Below are 22385 nucleotides of genomic sequence, written 5' to 3'. Positions count from 1 at the left end.
AATGGACAAAGCATGTCTAGAGGGAATGTGAAGCTCTAGGAGAGGACTTCAGGGAGATGCTGGGTCATACAGCATTATCACAACTGGGTATCTGCATTGAATCAAGCATATCACAAAGCTTCACGGCTAAGAGTTGGGGATTGAAGAACTGATATTCCAGGGTATGAGCATAATATTGATGGATAGCGATAATTGAGGAAGACAAGGGGTGTCCTTGCCAGTATAATCCAAACTATCCCAATTTGTTTACTCGACATTTCGTTTCCAGATTCTTCTGTCCATGAAAGGATTCGATAGATCCGACCCGGCTCCAAGCCGCAGGAAGGGCGGGTAAACTGTGGCATTTGCAGCAGCGCAGAGAGGTCCGTTCACCTGCATCAAGTGGTAGCTTGACTCTCCTCTCCTGGTGTCTCCAACCGTAGTGAACTTTTTCTCGAGCATCCTAGGCAGTGGTGCACCAGGAAAATTCACGGATAGATTGGTGCGTTAGCTATACGGATGCTCGGGCCTTGGTGTTGAGAGTTCCATTGCAAATCCGGTATAGTAGTGTGAGAGCCTCCTGAGTTTAGGCCGCTTCGTCGATTCAAGGTTCGCCTGAGGAGTTCGCAGCGCGCCTAGTTGAGTCATGAAAGAAAATGAAAAGCCAAGGATAAGAAGAGAAACATAGAATGGCACGGCAGAAGGTGTGGGAGTCAGGTAAGCTTGGGGAAAGAACGATACCAAGATGGAGCCAATGGGTTTTCCTGCGGGGAAACGTGACTTGGACCCCGTGATGATTCTCTTTGTGGTGTGACGAGAAAACTTCACGACTCATCAGATTCAGGGGATCCTGCTACGTTTGGCGCATGGAGCTACGGTCTCATGATGGTGTGCAGTTGCAGAGGGCTCCTCCATCTTCCACCTTTCCCATCCTAGTATCACTTGCAGATCATACGAACTGCGATTGCACAATTCTTCCCACCAGTTCTCGGGACAGCCCCGATGGCTGACAAGAAAGGGAGCCTGAGCTTAGCTCCCAAGGCTGGTTCCAATGAGGTACGAAGAGGACGCTGAGTGGGACAATTTGATGGTGCGATGGCTGCCTGTGTTCGACATTTGCTGGTATTTGCCAATGACAATATCTAGCATGAACCCTGGTTGAACAGTATGACGAATGGGAGGAATGCAAATGTATGGCAAGTTTTCGCACAGCTCGAATCATCCCGTTCGCAAGCGAAGGATCGTCCGATTGATCGTTGAATTGAGCTAGAGGAGGCTGCCCAGGTTTGGATCAAATCAGAGTAGCATTATCGCCTTGCAGATATTGTGAGCAGAGACTCGAGGTCGCCTCTGGACAGTCATTGGTCGAGATTTGAGAAGGCCTGGATCAGCTTTCACTTGCTGGTCTCACTCACGCCGTTCCCCTGCGCCGTGGACATGGAGTGGTTATTTACTACCGTGACCGAGTCGATACTTGACAGAGAAGGAAGCCTGTATTTCCGGCCATCTAGTATTCTTGCCTCGAAGTGCGATAACCCCGGTCAACAACTTCCAGTGATGGGGTTGGGCCGAGATCCAAATGGACCTGTTGGACCCTCTCGCCAAATGGAATTGGATGCTAGCTGACCACGTCAAAGGATGAGGGCTGCGGGAGGCAGCGGAGTTAAGCGCCAGTTGATTTAATCGGGGGAAAAAGCAAAGAGAAAATTAATACGGTAGAGTACTTTATGTTACTCGGTGGAGCTGGACATAATAGCCAGCCATACAGAGACCTCAAAAAGGGTCATCTGTTTGCTACTCGTCGCTCACGGTTCAGGGATTACCACACTCGCCTCACCGGACGCGAGGAGGTCGAAGCTCTCCTCGCTCGTTGCTGTTGTTGGCGAACTAGAGGTGAGTTTCTCCCTCTCCACGGTCGACAACAAAACACTTGTCTCTTTTGTGTCCGTCTCCCACCGATTATCTCCGATCCATTCCACACCATCTCCAGCGCCACGGATATTCGCCTGCTGACGAGCCTTCTCACGCTCCATCAATGGAAAAGAGGTTGCATCTAAGGAACTTAATCCTGGGCCCTCATCACCAGACACAGCAAGAGTGCGGTAATGCCATTCGCCAAGGAACATGCCATCGGCATCCACGTCCTGACGGACTCTGAGCCACTCATCCATGTCCTTCCCATACAATCCCCTCAGCTCTTGGCCTGTTGATTTGAAGTTTTTAGCCCAATGTGGCTTTGCACCCATATCTCGCATGAGCCACTCAAATGCTTCGTAATAGCGATCCTTACAAGGAGGGTCTCGAAAATATGGACGATATAGAGTCGCATTAAGATACAATGTCGGCCCTTGGCTGCTAGTGGGGTCGAGGAAAGGCCGAGGGCCCTTGTTATGCGTAGTGTTTGCAACTCTGACTTCGACGGGACAATGCACCCACAGCCCGTCAACAGAGAAGGGGATGCGGGCCGATTCGACATCTCCATGCAGCCAGGCCGACAACCTTGTCATTGCCTCTGGACCCTTCTCCAACGGCAATGCCCATTCATTGACAAATTGTGAGTAGAGACAATTCATCAGGAGACCCGTACGCGCGTGTTCAACTGCTCCTGTGACCGTCTTCTCTGCTTTAAATCCGTACTGCAACCCGAACACAAGCCACTCCACCCACGGAAGAATGCGAGGAAAATAGTTCGATAGGGCCAACAAATTATGGTATACGTGATATCCAAGAGCCTCACCATAAAAGGTCTTTGGCGGCGCTTTCAGCGGAAGATCCGTCTTATCAGCATACCAATGAATTGCAGCTTTCTCGTACGGCATCCACCACACGCGGACGAACTCATGCGACGTCCATAACCCAGACGACCACTCATCCAGGATACTGGAGAGCGATCGCCGTGTTTGTCTCCAGGCTATTTTAAACGACGGCTCCGAGCGGAAGCTGACTTCAACGACTATCCCTAACGCCCCCAAAGAAATGAGAGCCGCCCGGAAAAGTGCCTGGTTGCTGCTGGCACTACAGCGCACCAGTTGTCCATTTGCCAGCATCAGAGTCAGCGAAACAACGCACTCCGAGATCAGACCATGCGCCAGAGAGCTCCCATGGGTACCCGTGGCAATAACACCAGCAATAGACTGACTGTCGATACTTCCCAGATTCGACAGCGTCAATCCATGTTGCTCCTCCAATTGTTTTCCCAAGTCCCACAGGCGTATACCGGCTTCAACCGTAACAATTCCTGTCTCGGTGTTGACATCCAATATGCGATTGAAGTCATCCAAGTTCACCATCCATGCCGAGGTACATGTCAGGTCAGAAGGTGAGTGACCGCTGCCAACAACCACAAGCCGGCGTCGGCACCGACGGGCTAAATTGATGACCTGCTGGATTTCGGGAATGGTCTGTGGCTGGATATACAGCTCCGGACGCGAATAAAAGGTGCGAGCCCAAGTGTGATGGAGATGGCCGCTGGAGGTGCGGAACGGGACCGCGGGGTCTAGCCGAGAGAGCACTCGAGTGATCGTGGGGTCCATGGTCAGGCAAAGTCTGCACTTGTCGTATCGGGATATAAAAGTATGATTGCTGATGGGAACTAGGACATGGCGGCAGATGAAGAGTAAGAAGAGGATTGCTCAAGACGGTCTTAGCTAACGAACAAAGACGTCTCGAGAGTCGGGAATTGATTGCGATGATGCGATGGCGAAAAATAACCGCGTGGGTCGGAGCCTCAGGCCCCCATCTTTGATTCTCCATCCATCCATCCTCCACCTTAATTCCAAGGTTCCTCTGTGTCAACTCGAAACTCTGTCCGCGGAGAAACCGTAGCTCTGTTTCCTGCTTCCGGAAACTCTGATCAAGAGATCTGAACCCGAGGACCTGGTAATCGGTGTGCCTACAATTAACCATGGATGACATCATGCCACCTTATATAACTAGCGAAACCAACGATACCTGCAAATTATCCCTTTTATTGAACATAATAATAATACGCAAAAATGGCACCCTCAAAACCTGAGGGAGCATCTTCCCTCGAAATCCTGTCTGAGCCGGACTGGGCCCAAACCCACAGCCACCGTGTCGGCATCCGTGACCGTGATGCCCGGCGTATGGGCGTAACCAATCGCGGTGACGAGGCATTGTATGAGCTTGAGGATATTGCGGAGGAGAAGCTCAATGAGCTGAGACAGAAAGTTAAGGAGGGTGGTTTGGTTACTATTCGCGATGTGATGACGAAGCAGACTGTAAGTAACCAAACCCTAACCTACGTATACCGACTTGGTGGGCCTTGGAGTAGTGAGGATGAGATGGTAATGTGTAATAGGACTTTCACCTGGCGAGGCCAGACTTGCACCCAAAATTTTGGCGGTACGTGCTACATACAACAGAATCATTCATCAAGTATGCCCAGCCGTGGCCGGTGAACCAGAAGCGAAAAGAGAAGGAAGAGGCGGAAGAGAAAGAGAGGGAAAAGCAGAAATCGGAAGAAGACGCGCAAAAGAACACCGCTCAAAAGGATAAAAGCGAGGCAGATAAAAAGGACCAGGAGGGCGAGAAAGAGGGAGAGGGACGGCCAAAGCTCTCAACAGAGGAGCAAGCGCTTCTCGATTGCCTGAAATACGAGCAACAATATCGATCGTCAATGCGAAGAAACGATGGGAAGGGGTTCTCCCCGTACAAAGACAAGGACGAGCAGCTTCCAGCGCAAATTGACGAAGCTGATCAGTTCTCTCCAGACAGCTGGATCCCGCGCAGCGATAAACTGATTCGACTGACGGGAAAGCATCCCATGAATGCGGAGGCCGAGCTTTCCACTCTCTTTGATGGTGGTCTCATCACGCCCTCGTGCATTCATTACGTGCGTAACCACGGTGCGGTACCGCATTTATTATGGGAGAATCATAAGCTCGAGGTAGAGGCCGGGAAGAAACTGACCCTCTGGATGGACGACTTGAAAAGTCAGTTTGAGAGTATCAATATTCCGGTTTTTTTAGCCTGTGATGGAAGTCGCCGAAAGGAGCTTAACATGATTAGGAAGACTCGCGCGTTCAATTTCACTATTGCAGCTTCTGGCTGCGCCTACTGGAGGGGGGCGTTGTTGCGTGATGTCCTCCTAGCCGCAGACACTGCACGGCTGATAGACGAGAACCCCGAGAAATTCTTCTGGGTGAACTTTGTTGGCGCTGACGAGCTAAGTGAAGGCAAGTATGAGACTTGCATACCGCTCGAATATGCCATGGATGCTACCAACGATGTCCTGCTTGCCTACGGGATGAACGATCGCCCCATTCCTCCGGACCATGGCTATCCGCTTCGCCTAATTCTTCCTGGCTGGGTAGGCGCACGGTCTGTCAAATGGCTGTCGAAGGTCTGGGTCACAGAGAAGGAGAATGACAGCTTCTATCATATTTACGATAACCGACAACTTCCCACTTTCGTTACGGACGTTGAGTCCGATGTCGCCCAAACGATGTTCCACCACCCAAGTACGATATGCAACAAGCAAATGCTGAACTCGGCTATCGTGCGGCCTGCACAAGGGGAAAAGATCGACCTGGCTGAAGTGAGGAAGGGAGAGACATATCGCATCGAGGGACTTGCGTACAACGGCAGCGGGAATGAAATAGCGCGGGTGGAGGTTAGTTTGGATGGCGGCGATACTTGGCTTTATTGTATTCGCAAAGTATGTCACCCCTCACTCTTATTGCCGATGGTCCGCTAATACTATTGGCAGTATCCTGATGCTCCATTCCGACACAGCAAGAAATTCTGGACTTGGTTGCACTGGCACATCGACTTAGACTTGAGCAAGCTCATCCGCGCACCCAGTATAGTCGTCCGTGCAATGGATGAGCATAGGAACACGCAGCCACCAAAGCCAGTTTGGAACATCACAGGGTAATTTCCCCCTTAATTATCCAATACACAAGTCAACTCTGCTAATATAAACAGAATGATGAACAATTGTTGGTACCAAGTCCGCCCAGAAATTGAAGAAACAGATACCGAAGCATATCTCCTCTTCCGCCACCCCGTCGATGCCGGCAACGGCATGAATGGCTGGATGAAGCAGTCCACAGAAGAACAGATCAAAGACATCAAGCGCAAAGCAGCCACCCCTGAGAAGGAATTCACCCGGCAGGAAATCGAAAAGCATACCTCGCCGGATGACTGCTGGATTGTTATTAATGGTAATGTATACGATGTGACTAGTGTTTTGAGCTGGCATCCTGGTGGGAGAGGCCCTATCATGGGGCATGCTGGGGCGGTCCATATGGATACAACTGAAGAGTTTGAGAGTATCCATGATGACTTTGCGCAGTCCAAGCTCAAAGGTGAGACAACAACTCTCTGACCCAGTATTAGCGCAGTAGCTAATAACAAGGTACAGAATGTATAATCGGCAAAGTCACTCAGAAGGCAATGGCCCATATGGAAAAGGACGCCGAACAAAAGGCCTCGGAGAAGTCTAGCAAAGGAGACACAAAACACGATTTTGCCTTGAACAAAAACAAGTTCGTCAACCTCTTTCCCCAAAAGGAAAAAAAAGACCCAGTACTCTAACATAGAAAACATCAGATGGACTCAGGCAAAACTCTACAAAAAGCACCGCCTCTCATCCGACACCCAGCGTTACACCTTTACTCTCCCGCCCCCATCCAAAGCCCTCGGCCTCCATACAGGCCAACACGTCCAGGTCGGCTTCCACTTCGAAGACCGCCTCGTCATGCGTCCTTACACCCCCATACGGCCAGTCCTAGACACCGAAGATGATGGCACTTTTGACCTTGTCGTGAAGACGTACCTACCAGACGAGGACCAGCCAGGAGGCACAATGAGCAATATCCTAGACTGTATGCGCGAAGGCGAAGAAATCGAAGTGAAGGGCCCATCCGGTGCGATCAGGTATTTAGATAACGGGCGCTTTGCCATCGACGATAAGGAATACACCTTCGACAACGTGAGTTTCATTCTCGGTGGCTCAGGCGTGACGCCGGGGTATCAAGTTATAGCGCGCATTCTGGAGTCGGCGCCGAGTGATAAGACGAAGATCCGTGCGATATATGCAAATAAATCTGAGTCGGATATCCTCCTGCGTGAGAATTTGGATGGGTTTGCGGCGGAGCATCGGGGTCAGTTCGAGATTACCCATGTTCTCTCGCATCCGAGTGATGAGTGGAAGGGGCTTAAGGGGCATGTTAACGAGGACATAATCAAACATCATGCTTTTGAGCCTGGAGAGAAGTCTGTTGTGTTGCTTTGTGGACCACCAACAATGATTCAGAAGGCTGCGTTGCCCGCTTTGAAGGATTGGGGGTATGATGAGGATAAGAATTTGTTTGGCTTTTGATTGGGAATTGGTTTTGTATCTTATACATGTATATATCAGGACAGTTTTGGGTTGTGAGAATAACATAATTCATAGTATTCTTTTGATATTTTCAGAACATGAGCATGGCTATGAAGCAAAAGCCTGAAGCTTTAATAAGGTTGTGCTAGAGTGGTAGGTAGGGGGATTTTAGGGCAACAAGTTAACAACACAAGATAGCGAAGTCTCTAACAATACAATATGTTTATTCACTTACACGTAGATCAAAATGGTCTTAAATAAGCATAAAAATTTGTATTTGTGATATTGCAATTGTTAATTTCAGAAATCCACCTGCTCCATGCCGTAGAACTGTCTACCCATGCACCCAAACAGCCAAATCAGACAAAATAACCCGGCAGAGGTGCCATTAAAAAAAAAGCAGATGCAAGTAAATGACCTCATAAGCGCAGAATATTCATGATAACTCTGGTTCCCCAGACCAGGCTCCATAAAAAAAAATGCTCCTCCGCTCCATTCGATGATCAATAATGGACCCAAACATGGTCGCTGTAAGAGACCTTATGCACAACTCGGGGGGGAAGTATAAACAGGAAAAATGTTAACCTTGTCGGACAAACTCAAACGAAAACTCATTGTTTAGGATCGGATCGCGTCAATCGCCGCATTCAAAGGGAATACCTGTGGCGGTTGTTGTAGTGGGCGTCTGGCCCACTTACGGAACGCGCTGCGACAAGCCTCGGGGGTTCCGCCTAGAGAGATAAAGCTCTTGGGAATGAAAGGTCGATCTTGAAGTGAGGCAGCTAGGACACCATATTCGGCCGCAAAGACCACGGCTGATGCAAACTCGGCTGGTCTGTTGGAAGCTTGGTCACCCACGATCACGTAGATTTCGAAGAAGGTGTCAAGGATGTAGATGCCCTTTGGTGAAACATCTTTTTGGGAGAATGGTTCGACTTCCTGGACAGTGTCATTTGGACGAACCACTGGAGACGATGAACCTGGACGTCGAATCCAAAATGATCGCTGGCCAAGCTCATGGTCCACACGGAGTAAACGGTGGCGGAAATGGTCATGGGCCGGTTTCCGAAGCCAATCATCGGATTGCATATAATCTCCTGTTTCCTTATGTTGAGGGAAGACCTCGTAGAAGCTGCTAGGTTCTTCTCCTTCTGCGACTTCTTCGAACTCTCCCGTCAATCCAAGATCCATGCCGATCAAGCGAGCCGCGCCAATCTCCTCGGCAGAGCTTCCTTTCCCTTTCCACAAGAAAACTTTACCAAACATGGCGGATAAGACGTATGGAAAGCCAGTGCACAAGTTACGCGGTGTGAAATCAACCTCATCAAACACCATTTGCCCAAGGTGCTTGCGTCCGCAAAGCATAAAGATGGCCGAGGAGCTAGAGCGGGAACTTGAACCACGCCGCGTGATAAGAATCCCACCAAGGGCCTGGATAAATCGAGCGGGTTCCTTCCCTTGGCTGACGATCTCCAGCTTACAGCCATTCTCACGGGCAACCTTTCGCGCGAAAGGCAGAGCGCTATCCACTGCTCCGCCCCAAACATCATCACCACACCAAAGCTGGACTTCGGATCGTGCGTTGCCATCCTCATCCTCAAATGAGTGGACGCACAAGTACATTGCTCCTTCGTAGAGAATGTATTCTTGATTTACTGGAAGATCCTGTTTATTGCCTTCGCCCGTGATCTCCCATATCTGTTTTTTCAACGTTCGAACTCCTAGGCTGTCATTCTTATCCGTCAACATTAACTGGGGATCAATGTTGACACGATCACTGGAGCGTGGAAGTGTCTTGAAGAAGCTAGAGATAGCTTCAAGGGACTCATCAGCTTGTGGAACTAATGAGACAGACGATCTTGGGGACGACATCTGGTCTGTGGAGGAGTACGGTCCCTTGGGGGGAACAGGTGGTGATGGTAAAGATTTTCGGAATGGTGATGAGTCTCTTGACTGGTTCACAAAGCTCTGGGAGCCAGGCATGCGCGGAGATGGATAGGACTGGTTTTCCCTAAAGCTTGTCCTTAACGGTGATGGAGACGGGGACGAATAATGAGCAAACGAGGTTCGTGGCTGGTTGCTACGAGCACTTGGCGGCGAGCTGGCCGGAGGCGACGGACTGAAGGCAGATCTGGAGGGAGACTTTTCCTCAGGCTCGTAGACTCGTCGCTCCAAAATCAATGGTTTCTGTGACGGCGTAGAAGGCATCAAATTAGGGCTCGTGTCCTTCTCGGGTACCGGTGGCAAGCTGTCTCTGGACTTCTCTAGTACATTCGTGACGGGCGGAGAGGACTGCATAGAAGGGATTTCTGAAACATCTTCTGAGTTTATACTTTGGTCAGGAAGAGGCCAGCTTCCTGTGTGAGCCGAAGGTTGTTCGATCGTGAAGCTCGTGGATGGTGTATCTATGTCAAAAGATGACTGGGTAGTCTTTGGTGAGGTGCTCGGGTCTCTCGCGCCTGAACTCGCATCTGTCGAGGCGGCGGCGACCTTAGGGGGGCGCCTCTTCGGGCCTCTTGCACGGGCTTTCGTTGCATGTGTGAGCGTGGGAGCAGAGTCTGAATTTTGGGAGTTCGAGGTGCTTTCGCCTGGGACGGATACTGGCAATGTCTTTCTTGACCCATCGGACGCAGCAGGCGGGCCACGCGATAAGAGACCTGCCAGGGCAGGGTTTATTCGGCCTGCGAGGCTACCCTTAGCAACGACGTCATCCTTAACAGGCAGCGCACTTCGCGTGGCATTTGCCGGTGGTAGAGGACGCACCGGTTCAGAGGCCTCTGCTACTGGTTTCTCCTGCGCTTTGACCGAGTCGACATTTGGCAAGTCAGTCTTAGGATTGAGTCCTTTAACTTCATCATCCGGCTGATTGTTTGGCTCGGTATTGGATGCACTCGGTGTTGGGGTCTCTATTGGAACGCTGTCGGAATCTGGCTTGGGCTCATCTCGAGAACTTTGTACAGACTCGGGCACCACGATGGACTCCTTGTCATTAAATGGATCAATCGAAGGTTCCCGGGTATGCGTACGGTCCGGTGTTGCACTGCGGTCCGGTGTTACACTTTTTTTTGCAGGGGACGAAAGCCCAATAGCCGAGAGATCAGGCCTGTCGATGCTTGATTTGGTCAGATGCCGGCGCTTCGTTAAGGCCTCGGGGACCGCGTCCGTGGGGGCATCGCCTTGTTCGAGCGTATTCCGTCGCACAGAGCCCCCGTTCAGCTTCATGGCTTCTTTCTGCTTGAGAATACTTTCTTTGAACTCATCAACCCTCTGTGTCTTCTTCGGGCCGCCGGTGTTGTTCAGAGCCGCCTTGCCTTGGAGGATGTTGTTTTTGAGCTCATCTGGCGCCACATAATTTGATGTTTCTGCCTTCCTGAGCTTTCCAAAAACATTTTTAAACTCCGGCTCCGAATTGGAGGACTGGTCCTTAACAGCTTCTCGCTTTCGAAGGTTCGCCCTGAAATCAACCACTGGTGATTGGGGCTTCGGTCGGTTCAACAACGGATCGCGAATGGGCGCGCGAGGAGACGGCAGGGGCACGTCGGTGTTGATGTTGGGGGTCGGTGATAAGGCTGGAGGCACAGATTTCTGTTTCGGGATATCCTCGGGGTTGTCCTCGGGTTGTTTTTCAGGTTTCTCCTCAGGCTGCTCCTCGGGCTGCTCATCGGGCTTTCCCTCTGGCTTTTCCTCGGCTACCTCAGGCACCTCGGGGGGTATTTCAACCTCCTTGGATTTGGTTGGCGAGGTAGGCTCAGATTTGGTTGGTGAAGAAGGCTCCGTCTTTACCGACGAGAAAGTATCAGTCGAAAGAGGTTTTGCGTCTATGGAAGGCTCCTCCTTGGCTGGGCTTGGGCTATTTGGCGCTTTTTCCTTGGTCGGGCTAAAGTCTTGAGTTTTGAGAACATCAGGAATCCCCGAGAGGCTTTGCTTCTTGGTGTGGCCTCCGAGAGGCGCAGTGCGCAGAAGGCCAATTGGGGTAACTTCTTTGAAGCTGCCACGACGCCCCAGATCCACACTGCCTCTCGGTTGCCTTTCTTTCCCCCAGGATGCTTGTTGTGACGGTTGTCTTTTATGCCTTGGCGAGTCAGGGAGATTCAAAGCACTTTCCAGCCACGTAGATTTGGTCGGACTCCATCTCTTAGGGTCCATTGTCCTAGAAACAGGTGTTGTTGGCCTTGAGTTGGAGTCAACGGGGCTCTCGACGCTCATGGTACTACTAGACCTCGCATGTAATGGAAAAGGAGGCCTGCTCGCACTCTCACTCCTGCCTGAAACTGAGGGCGTTGTTGGTCGTTCGTCGTCTTTCGGTTGACCGACTGTTGTCGCCTCGCTGTGACTTGATGTAGGCCGCTGGGGTGACGGCGAAGAGCCTTCACGGCTCAGTTTGGGTGTGGTGGAGATATCCGTGTTACTTGGTGCAGCAAAACTATTGCGGTTGCTGGCAAAAGAACCACCCCGGTTGAGTCCCGATGGAAGTTGAGCACTCCACCGCTTGGATACGCTATCTGATCGTCTCAGCATAGCACTTTGGACGAAGCCCCCAAGACCCTTGGTTGGCGAGGTCGAACGCTCTGGTGAAAGCCGCCGTGGCGAGGTTGGGGATGTCTGGTTGTCCAAACCTCCATCAGCCTTAGGTGGCTCGAATTTCTGTGCGCTAGACAAGGGTAGCGGAGACCCCAGACCGGTGGCTGTCGAAACGGATGATATGCTTGAGTATCGATTCCCCCGGCTACTGTCCGCAAAACTCGAGCCAGCCCTTGACGGGGGCGGCGATTGTTCATCTGTTGTATCTGGGTGACCGTTCTCCTTCTCTAGATCCGTACGCTCTTCTGTTTCGGATCCTTTACGCTTGGCATCATAGAGCGGCTCAGCTTTCGGCTCCTCAATCGGTATGTCTTGTTTTGGAACTCTCTCCTCCTCGGCCTGGGGCAAAACAGATGATTCCCGCGACGTGGGTACAGAAGCTAAGGGTTTGCGTGCCACTCCAGGTTCAGCGGTCGAAGATGTATTTGACATAGCCCTCCAGCGGTTCTCACGCGAAGGCGAGGTAGAAAATAAGGAGCGATTACCGCTGAGATCCCGAGAACTCGGTCGCTGTTGCCAGGATAAGGTTCCAGCTCTGCTCCGCAACGTGGAAGAAGCTTTTGGGGACACTCCCGCCTCGTTTGCTTCTGGTCTCGGCCCTGTGGGACTATTCTCTATGGATGCTGGCGTCTCTTCTCGGAACGAAGTAGGCGCACTATAGGTGTCATGGACGGGGGTGCGGGGAGTCGTCGGCTCGAGCTGTTCTGGAGGGTCAATCGCTCTGTGACTCAACGACGACATGCTCAGTCGGGCGGGGTCGAGGATTGGAGAAGAGTCTTTTGTTGGCGATATTGACCGTGCTCGCTCTGCATTAAATTGAGAAAAGAATCAGCTTCTGGGGATAGGAGACCCTTCAAACGGGCAGGTGATCTATCCGACAGCATTCTGACACCCGCAACTCGACGGGCAAAATTCAGCGCGAAGGGAGGTCGCAAATTTACCAGCTCTCCGGGCCTGTCTCTCCTTGCGGCCCTGCAGAATCTCCTCCTCCAGCTTCTTTGTGCGGTCTTCGTCTTCCCTGTCGCGCTTTTCGCCCAGCTCTCTGATTCGTTGGAGGAAGTCGTTCACATCTTCGCTGCCTTCGGCCTCGGGTGTCGAAGTCATGGCCGCGCTCGGGCCAGTCAAAGGGACTGGCGGAAAAAGTGAAGGGTGATCAAAGTGAGAAATATAGAAAATTCCGAAGGCAAGGTAAGAGAGAAAAAGCAAAGATCCCAGCCCGGTCAAAAGATTGCAATGCGGGCCGAGAAATTACGTGGGATGCAGAAACAGATAGCGAATGCAAGGTGGGGAGCGATAGGTGGTGGAAGGGATAGAGGGATGGAACTTGAAGGGAAGGAAAGCTATACGAAGGAGTGAAGATGGCAAAGAAAGAGAAAGAGTGGTGGGCAGATTCTAAGGCATCGTTTCTTCTGGCTGAGATTCCGATTATGACGATCGCAAGTTGTCGTGTCTTGGTCACGCTTTCTCCGCCTTTTCTCGCCTTCGTGAGGCCGTGAGTCCGAAGTTCAGCTCCTACTGTCGACGCCCCACTGTCTGCTGGGATTCCATCGCACCACGGGCTGTTCTGGCTGCTGCAGAGCCTAGGTGCTCTTGTTTTATCTACAGTTCTGCATCGTCATCAAACCAGGCTTGCAGAGACCCTGGTTTCACGTCTTCTCCCAGCTGTTTTGATCTTTCTACACGCGGTAGACTGTTTACGTTGCCGCCTCGGCTGATGCGGTGGAGTTAGTTAGGTACACAAACCACAATCGCGGCTTGTGCGAGATTTCCACGATGACGACAATCCGCTCTGGAGGATATCAATTATCAAGAATTATTGTGATTCGCGCCTAACAAAGAGCAGCGCTGGCATTCCACGCCAGATTCTCCGCTGTTCCTCTCCCGATCGAGTTAATCATCATCGAGGCCTGTTTGGCGGTGACTTGGACCCATGGATCCCAGACGAACATCTCCGCCGAGATCGCAGGAGCTTTCAGTAGCCGAGATGACCACGATCATTATTGGCGCAGTGGGATATCTGAAATCATGAATGTGAAGACCGAGTAGGTGGAAATATATTCCACATAAGTTGGCAATCGCGAGGACGAAATTTACGCTGGAAAACTACCCGGATAAAGTCTTCACGCTTGACGGAAATCCAATATTTCTTGTTTTTCCTTCCGCCAATGGTCATAGCTTCATTATATATGTTTCATACAAGTAAATCCCCCCACTACGAAAGAGAGAAATCCGGAAATCGCGATAAAGAACCATTATCAGTAGAGGAATAACCTATCCTTAGCATCTTGCACAACCCAGTTGAGACCCTCGCGCAGATTCGCTCCCGTCATGCCGCTGCAAGGCAGTATGGTCCATTTATGAGTCTTGATCGAATCTAGGCGGAGGTTCTGTAACACAGGTTAGGAAAGGAAAAACAATCACAAAACAGACAGATAAAAAACATCGACTTACCTGCCTAACTTCGTCCTGAGTCATACACCCCCCTACATCAGTTTTATTGAGAAAAACCAAAAGGCTTGCGCCCATTAAACGCTGCTCAGTCGTGGTAAGCTTGGTGCACAGATGCGGACAAAACTTTTCCGGGCGGCCATATCCGTACCTCTTCAAGCAAAAGTCCTGCCAGTTCATCACGACAGTCGTCGACTCGTAATCGATCGGTGGCATCCACGACCCAGACTAGAGTGTCTGTCTTTTCAAAGTAGTTTTTCCAGTATGATCGTAGTGTTTTCTGGCCTCCGACGTCCCCTGGGCGAATTGTTAGCGGGTGGGCACCACCACCACATCCAATGCCACGGTCCTTACAGATATTTAACCTGTACCTGCAACAAAATTAGCTCTTGGTTTGCATGAAATCATGATTAAAATTTACCCGTCAAAGTCTATCGTTTTTATTATGAAGCCCAGCGTCGGGCTTACTGTTGTGACGTCTTCGTTCATAATCTGTTTGACGATGGTCGTCTTGCCGGCATTGTCGAGACCTCTGCTGCTTGTAAGCCGACTGGTCAGGGTTTCGAGGCAGGAGTGGACGTACAACATCAGGATTCGCATCTCCTTATCCTTTAGTCTTGCTTTTCTCAATATAGACAGCATCTTGACAGGGGATGCTGGCTTGAAATATGTTCTTGGCGGTGGTTGCGGAGGGTAGATGTAAACGTATTTGTTCTAGGTATGGCAATGGTGGACGAGATCAAGCTCCCCAATAGCACCGTGTACCAACACAGAATTAAAGCAATCAAATCCTAGATGATTTTCGCCAATTCTAGGCCAGGCCATCGTATTATCTAATGTGCTCAAATTTTGTCCTTTTGATTGGTAGTAAGGTTGCCTCCAGGTTTGACTCAAATAGGTATCTCGATCGCCATTTCACTTCACTCTACACAATAGGAAGATATCTAACAATTTCCTGCAGCTTATTTGAGGAGATATCTTGCCTTCATTCACAGCTTTTTTCTGCTGCTAGTATCCGCCTGACCTAGCATTCTTTTAAGTGAACTGAATCTTCTTGGATTTCTCTTTCTTTACTCTCCGTATTCTGATATCTAAGGTGCAGTTTTACTTCTCCATTCCTTCCCACCGAAATATATCAGACACTTTTCACTGAAGCTATTAAGGTATGGCTAACTTAGTGATTCTATCTTTCTGCTAGGTACTGACAGAAAACACTTCAGGTCATTATGGTTGGTTATGGTGAATTAGCAATGGGAGATAATATGGGCTGTGATAGCCCAGGTCTCTGGGACAAGATCAGGTTTGCTAAAAAGCACCTCTTCACCAACGAGTACTCTTCTCAGAGATACAGGTCTACACCAAAAAACCAAGCCATTAAGACTGCCAATGTTATCAACCAAGCCTTTCAAGACAATCCCCCTCACTACAACTCAGATGAAGCCCGGGTAGATGCAGAGACAAACGGAATGCCCGCACCTGAGAAAGAGTCATGTTTGTCACAGCCTAAGAAAGCAGGTGTCGAGAATCTGAAGCTCGCCACTGGGAATATTGAGAGGTCGGCCGCGGGGATAAATAAACCCCCTCAAACCCCCTTCAGCAATCACCTGGACCACCCCAACAAGACTCGCGCTCCTTCCTCATCTTCTTCACCTCATCCCCGCGGCACTCCACTGAAGTCTGGCCCCCCTCCCTGTATTCCTCTAACAAGTGAAGAAATCACATTGAGAGCATGCAACGTTGGGGCTCAGAAAGGTGATAAAAATCAACCAAAGGCCCAAAAACCAATTCCACAAGCCCGCCTCCCTCCAACGACACACGGCTCTTCTCATCCTGCAGAGAGCATCCGCAAGTCTTCGACTTCGACCTCGACTTCGGCGCTGCGCAAACCATCGAATTTGAGAACTGTCACTTTACCTGGTATGCCTTCAATCTTTCGAAGAAGTATAGTAGAAGCTAACACATGGTAGAAGATTCACAGGATACGGCCATGAAAATGACACAAAGCGACGGATCAGATGAGGTTGTGATTCCCAATCGCGACAGGCGTAGGGCCAATAACACACAAACTCGAGGCACCTGGAGGTCTAATGGCGCCGAAAACTCTTGCTGGGCTCGGCGTCCCAATCCAGAGCCGCTTCGAGAGATCGTAAACCAAAAGGGCTCCCATGCCACGAATGATAGACAAAACTCGGAGGTTCCAGTAACACCTACCAGCAACTTGCACAAAGGTGTCAGTCTCGCTAACGACAACTGGACTGACCAGCCCACGCCCACACCCACACCCACACCTAGCACGCAGAAGGAAAACCGTCGTACTAATCAGCATGAGGAGGAGGCGAATGAGCTGGCGCGACTGCGAAAGGAGATAGTGGTTAATGCCCACAGACGCACTAATGATTCCTCGGCTCGCGCAGAAATGCTTTCTAGGTGCAGGGATGGCCCTGGGACGGAGCTTCACTCGGAAGAGTATAGAGCGATAACGGATATCCGCACGGTTCCTCAGGAAGGCATACCCGATTCTAGTTACTTTCCTGGACATTCGCAAATGCTTTCCACAGAAACACCAGAAGATGCGGACCCAGAAGATCTCAAACGCGACATGGAATCTCGATTGAAGCTGTGCCAGGAATTGTACAAAAAGAGTACCAAAGCCTATCCGATTGTCCCAGATGACATGGATGAAAAGATCATGCTTTCTCCCATGCCAACCGCGAAGCAAAAAGACATTCTAATTAAGCTCCAGAACCCCCGTCGCGAGTTTGCGCCTCAGCCTACCCATCTGATCACAGGGGAAAAAGCAGTTGAGACACGTTGGAATGACCCTGTAATTCTAAATTGGGAGTACAAGCCGCCTGCTATTCATGATCCGAAACCCTACCATGAGCGGTTCCAAAACTGGCTAGAGGATACCATCGAGTGCGCAAGTACTGTGGATATCTTCCACCAAGCTTTCTTCAACGGCACGGCACATGCTGATGGCCAAATCTCCATGTTTCTGTTAGACATGCGCAACCATAGGGTTCATCTGGATCCCGATGATAGTGAATCATGGAGTCATGCGCACGAATCTGCCGCCGGATATTGCTGTAATGTTATCTTGCAGAACAAAAAAGCACACGAGGAACAGGAGGACCGGAAGCAGGAGGAACGCAAGCGTCAATTTGAGGCTCAACAACTCCAGCCTCCGCGCACTCCAACCAGTCCGGTGGTAAATATTTACCTTCGACCTGTTGAACCCAAAGACATTCCTCAACTTAGAGAGATCTACAACTGGTATGGTTCCTATTCGATTAATAGCCCGAATACCGAGGATCTTGATGAGGACGAGGTCCGCCAACGCGCTGAAGATACCCGCAACGCCAACCTGCCTTTTATCGTCGCCATTGATCGCCGTAGCGCATCCACCGATACCGAGAAGGTTCTTGGATATGCACTCGCACGAGAGTTTGACCGTCATCACCTCGCAAACCAATTTACAGCAGAATTGGAGGTGTATGTCAAGGATGGCCACAAGAGACTAGGAATTGGTAGATGCCTTCTAGACAAGCTGCTGGAAGTTTGTGATCCTACTTACGTGCCGAAGCCTGGGTACCGTTTTGAGGCGAAGCGTGAGGATCGTTCCGGTTACTATGGCGGTGGCAGACGCAAATTGGCTCGGTTAGTTTTCACTCTTTGCTACGTGGACAAGAGAGAAATCACCGATCACAATAATGTGAAAAGATGGCTCAAGGAATATGCTGGGTTTGAAGAGCAGGGTTTGCTCCGGGGTATCCGAGTCAAGAATGGCTATTTGTGAGTTCCCCAGCCTATCATTCCGGAAATCCCTAACCTGGCCAGGGTTAATGTTGCCTACCTCGTACGCACTATCGGGGAACTTAACGCAATAAGATTGGACCCATAGTGACTCAAAAACAAACGCCAGATAATCAGCTTCCAGTTCCGAAATGGGGTATTCAAGTGATTTCAGAAGTGTACCAACGGTGGAAGTGAGATTTGGAAAGCGGACGGAAATCGGTGGAGCGTATTAACGCAGCAAAGCCGCAGAGAAGGATATTGAATAAACCTTCCGCAGAATATTTGTACTTTAACTTCAGAATCAACGCGTTATTTTCTCCCCTCTACTTAGGATATACTCCGTCGACATGTTGACAGAAGTGTAGTGTCCAAATGGTGGATGGAACTTGTTGTATCAAATCAAACCTTCCGCACCGACGGGATGGACCCACCTAAAAGGCGGCCGTTTTCTGCCCAGATTTCCTCCTATACCGCCTGAACTTGAAACTTTTTTTTTCCAAATAGGATATTTTTCTGCCGCAGTACACAGGACCCAAACCAGGTGGTACGAGGATAAAAAAGGCTTTCTTGAAGCCTGAAATTATCACCTTACCTCAATTACAGGTGCACGGAATCTTATCCCTACGAGACCACCGACACCGGCCCTCCCATAGAAATGGCGCCCATCACGAAAAAGCGGGCGGCCGCGAAAGACGACGATTTCGTTTTGACGTTATCGGACGACGAGAATGATCGGTTTGATGGCATTGATGCTGAAGAGAAGGATGACGGAGCCTTGTCGTCGTCGAAAAAGCGCAAGAGAGAGGGTGCTGAGAGTGCGGCTTCTAAAAGCACGAATAAGAAGGTGAAGAAGCAGCAGCAAGAACAGCAACAGAAAGGGAAGAAGGGTTCACAAAAGCCAGTGGTGCAAGAGGATAAGTCTGGAGATGAGGATGAGGAAGAGGAGGAAGAGAGAGGTGCTGACGAGGACGACGGCGCTCTGGATTCCGAATTCGAGTTTGATGTCGGCGGTGTGACAAATGAGGTTGTGGAGGGATTCGACGGGTGGGGTGCGAACGGAGATGATAGTGAGAAGAAGGGGGATAAGAAGGCGGTTGACATTGATGATATTATCTCAAGGAGGAGGGAGAAGAGAGAGAAGAAGGCCGAAAAGGAGAAGAAAAAGGGGAAGAAGCAGGAGGAGAGCGAAGACGAGCAGGAAGAAGAGGACGAGGAGGATGGAGCTATGTCTGTTGACTTCGAAGATGATGAACTGCTCGCTACAGACGGGTTTGGTATGGGTGCTGATGGGGCAGAGGAGTCGGAAGCGGAGGGGAATGAAGGCTCCGATGAAGAGAGTGAGGATGATGATGGAGAAGGGAGCGGTGACCATGACGACGACGACGATGCTGCATCTGACAATGACTCTGTTGCCACACCAGTAAACCATCCGGACGACATGTCGGGTGGTGAGTCGGACGCCGAAAGCGACGTTGACGCTGAGGAAGAGGAAAAACGCAAGGCTTTCTTCGCACCAGAAGAGAAGACGAACGAAACCTCAAAAGAGGATGGAGTCAAGAGATCTTTCCAGGAATTCAACCTCTCCCGACCTATTCTTCGTGGACTAGCAGCCGTCAACTTTACGAACCCCACACCCATCCAACAGAAGGCGATCCCCGTCGCCTTGCTAGGCAAAGATATTGTCGGTAGTGCCGTGACCGGTTCAGGAAAGACGGCTGCCTTCGTTGTCCCCATTCTCGAGCGTCTTCTCTTCCGACCCCGAAAGGTCCCTACTAGCCGCGTTGCCATTCTCATGCCTACTCGTGAACTGGCTGTGCAATGTTACAACGTCGCTACAAAACTCGCTACATACACCGACATCACATTCTGTCAACTTGTCGGAGGTTTCAGTCTCCGCGAACAAGAGAACATCCTCAAGAAGCGCCCGGACGTCATCATCGCCACACCCGGTCGTTTCATCGACCACATGCGCAACTCAGCAAGCTTCACTGTCGACACTCTAGAAATCCTGGTTCTTGATGAAGCCGATCGTATGCTCGAAGACGGTTTCGCAGACGAGCTGAACGAGATCCTGACTACAATCCCCAAGTCCCGCCAGACAATGCTCTTCTCCGCCACAATGACCGACACGGTCGACAAACTGATTCGCGTCGGCTTGAACCGCCCTGTCCGATTGATGGTTGACTCGAAGAAAAATACCGCCTTGACACTTGTCCAAGAATTCGTGCGTTTACGACCAGGGCGCGAAGACAAGCGCCTAGGCTACCTCGTCCACCTGTGTAAGCAGGTCTACACCGGCCGTGTGATCGTTTTCTTCAGACAGAAGAAAGAGGCTCATCGGGTGCGAATTGTGTTCGGATTGCTGGGGCTCAAGGCTGCGGAGCTTCATGGTAGCATGAGTCAAGAACAGGTATGTCGACTAGCTGACGTCTACTAATGTAAGCATTGACTAACTCCTTCACAGCGTATCAAAAGCGTTGAGAGCTTCCGAGACGGAAATGCGAATTTCCTCCTCGCCACCGATCTGGCCTCTCGTGGTCTCGATATCAAGGGTGTCGAGACAGTCATCAACTATGAAGCCCCACAGAGCCATGAAATCTACGTCCACCGTGTTGGTCGAACAGCCCGTGCCGGCCGTTCCGGTCGTGCATGCACCATTGCTGCAGAGCCAGACCGAAAGGTCATCAAGGCGGTAGTCAGGGTCGGAAAAACACAAGGCGCCAAGATCGTCAGCCGTGTTGTCGAACCGGCTGTTGCCGATGATTGGGCCGCGAAAGCAGCGGATATGGAAGAGGAGATCGACGAGGTGCTGGAGGAAGAGAAACTAGAGAAGCAGCTGGCCCAGGCGGAGATGCAGGTGACCAAGGGTGAGAACCTGATCAAGCACGAGACTGAGATCAAGTCGCGACCTAAGCGGACGTGGTTTGAGACGGAGCAAGAGAAGCGAGTTGCGAAGAAGAATGGCGCAACAGAGCTGAATGGACCGGCGAAGAAGGATAAGGTGAAGCTTAGCAACAAAGATAAGAAGCGGTTGGATGACGCGCGGATGCGACAAGAAGAGGGACTCGGAAGGAAAAAGAGCAAATCGCAGCGCGAGGACCCGAAAGCCGGCAAGGATAAGAAGTCTGGGAAGGGGAAAGGAAAAGGGAAAGGCAAGGGGAAGAAATAATTGACTGTATAGGTTCCGACCACGTACCATAGAACTAGCCCAAAATATACCAGTTTCTCTGTTAAATGACATTCTACTTTGTGTGAATGAATGCTAGTTCGCGAGTACTAACTATAACCAACAACATCAATTTCTAGCAACCCATCAAGACATGGTGGTATTTATTCTAACCACTATTAACTCTGCTCTCCAAAACGCATATATCCCTGTTAGTAACATTGGAAAGATCATCGGGAAACCGAATGTCGTCATTTCTGGGGGGGAAATTGAGTATTAAGCGCCGAGGGTGGACGAGCGAAGAAAAGGCCGAGTTCGTCCAGGCATCTTAAACTGTGAGCTCTTGAGCATTTCATCAAATAATGGTATAGAAGACACCCAGAGGCTATTACTAAGAGTCCTGAGATGTTGCTGAGATGTTGCGCTTATAGACTAGGAGAGCTCTGTTGGTGATCATCTGAGTTAGGGTTAGGCAACGGAGAGAGTTCCGCCGACTACTCCGTATCTTGTGAGTTGAAGTAGGCTAGGTGTTGATACCCATTATAATCCCTCACAATACTATTTATGGCCCGAGAATTATAGTTTTGATTACCCCGGTATTTCGGAGTACCAAAGAGAAAAGAACCGGACGAAGTATCGCCATAGCATCTCAGCAGTCAGGTAAGCAGGCCCCACTCGCTCTCGGTGTAGCAGGATAGATCCGGATTGCCGGAACCTTATCTAAAGCAATTATATTGGCCTGGCAGTATAATTTAGAATACCGCTTGCGATAAGTCTCCCGGACTAGTACTAAAATAGCCGTGTACAACATGCAAGATGCATCTGACCTGACATGTATTCCGGCAACTCTCTTATTGGACACTGATTATTTGGTAGGGTGACACCCGCTGACAAACAGACTGGTTCCTGTCTGAAGCTGACTCTGTCTATAGACGGATTTACGAAGAAGCAAGCAGTGAGGCCACTGTTCCCCCGTGTCCTAAAATGGCTTAAATACCGCTACTTCTTTCTACTACGCTTCGGTCATTTAGCCTCCAACTCTCCGTCTTTTCCGTAGCTGCTCTTCAC

General features: G+C 50.4%; 6 protein-coding genes across 6 annotated transcripts; 3 read left to right on the top strand and 3 right to left on the bottom strand.

The window, feature by feature from the left end:
- Positions 1-1784: 1784 nt before the first annotated feature.
- Positions 1785-3512, bottom strand: ALO1 (D-arabinono-1,4-lactone oxidase; the record flags this gene model as incomplete). The annotated part of the gene is made up of 1 exon (XM_041706037.1): positions 1785-3512. The coding sequence occupies one exon, from the start codon at positions 3510-3512 to the stop codon at positions 1785-1787; it is 1728 nt and encodes a 575-aa protein (XP_041558463.1).
- Positions 3513-3974: 462 nt separating this feature from the next.
- On the top strand, positions 3975-7327 carry APUU_50979A (putative nitrate reductase; the record flags this gene model as incomplete). The annotated part of the gene is made up of 6 exons (XM_041706036.1): positions 3975-4220; positions 4301-5659; positions 5711-5874; positions 5929-6311; positions 6368-6491; positions 6556-7327. The coding sequence occupies 6 exons, from the start codon at positions 3975-3977 to the stop codon at positions 7325-7327; spliced, it is 3048 nt and encodes a 1015-aa protein (XP_041558462.1).
- Positions 7328-7945: 618 nt separating this feature from the next.
- Positions 7946-13012, bottom strand: APUU_50978S (putative gelsolin repeat protein; the record flags this gene model as incomplete). Its single annotated transcript, XM_041706035.1, has 2 exons — positions 7946-12714; positions 12850-13012. The coding sequence occupies 2 exons, from the start codon at positions 13010-13012 to the stop codon at positions 7946-7948; spliced, it is 4932 nt and encodes a 1643-aa protein (XP_041558461.1).
- A 1151-nt stretch (positions 13013-14163) lies between these two features.
- On the bottom strand, positions 14164-14998 carry APUU_50977S (ADP-ribosylation factor-like protein 2; the record flags this gene model as incomplete). The annotated part of the gene is made up of 6 exons (XM_041706034.1): positions 14164-14295; positions 14360-14440; positions 14508-14653; positions 14711-14727; positions 14778-14888; positions 14940-14998. The coding sequence occupies 6 exons, from the start codon at positions 14996-14998 to the stop codon at positions 14164-14166; spliced, it is 546 nt and encodes a 181-aa protein (XP_041558460.1).
- A 584-nt stretch (positions 14999-15582) lies between these two features.
- APUU_50976A (GNAT family N-acetyltransferase) lies at positions 15583-18257 on the top strand (the record flags this gene model as incomplete). Its single annotated transcript, XM_041706033.1, has 3 exons — positions 15583-16273; positions 16324-18148; positions 18194-18257. The coding sequence occupies 3 exons, from the start codon at positions 15583-15585 to the stop codon at positions 18255-18257; spliced, it is 2580 nt and encodes an 859-aa protein (XP_041558459.1).
- Positions 18258-18806: 549 nt separating this feature from the next.
- On the top strand, positions 18807-21320 carry drs1 (putative ATP-dependent RNA helicase DRS1; the record flags this gene model as incomplete). The annotated part of the gene is made up of 2 exons (XM_041706032.1): positions 18807-20561; positions 20616-21320. The coding sequence occupies 2 exons, from the start codon at positions 18807-18809 to the stop codon at positions 21318-21320; spliced, it is 2460 nt and encodes an 819-aa protein (XP_041558458.1).
- Between the last annotated feature and the right edge of the window lie 1065 nt (positions 21321-22385).

Source organism: Aspergillus puulaauensis, chromosome 5, assembly GCF_016861865.1.
Source record: "Aspergillus puulaauensis MK2 DNA, chromosome 5, nearly complete sequence".
Classification (NCBI taxonomy): domain Eukaryota; kingdom Fungi; phylum Ascomycota; class Eurotiomycetes; order Eurotiales; family Aspergillaceae; genus Aspergillus; species Aspergillus puulaauensis.
The sequence above is the reverse complement of the archived record's forward strand: the minus strand, read 5'-3'. Positions and strand labels throughout refer to the sequence as shown.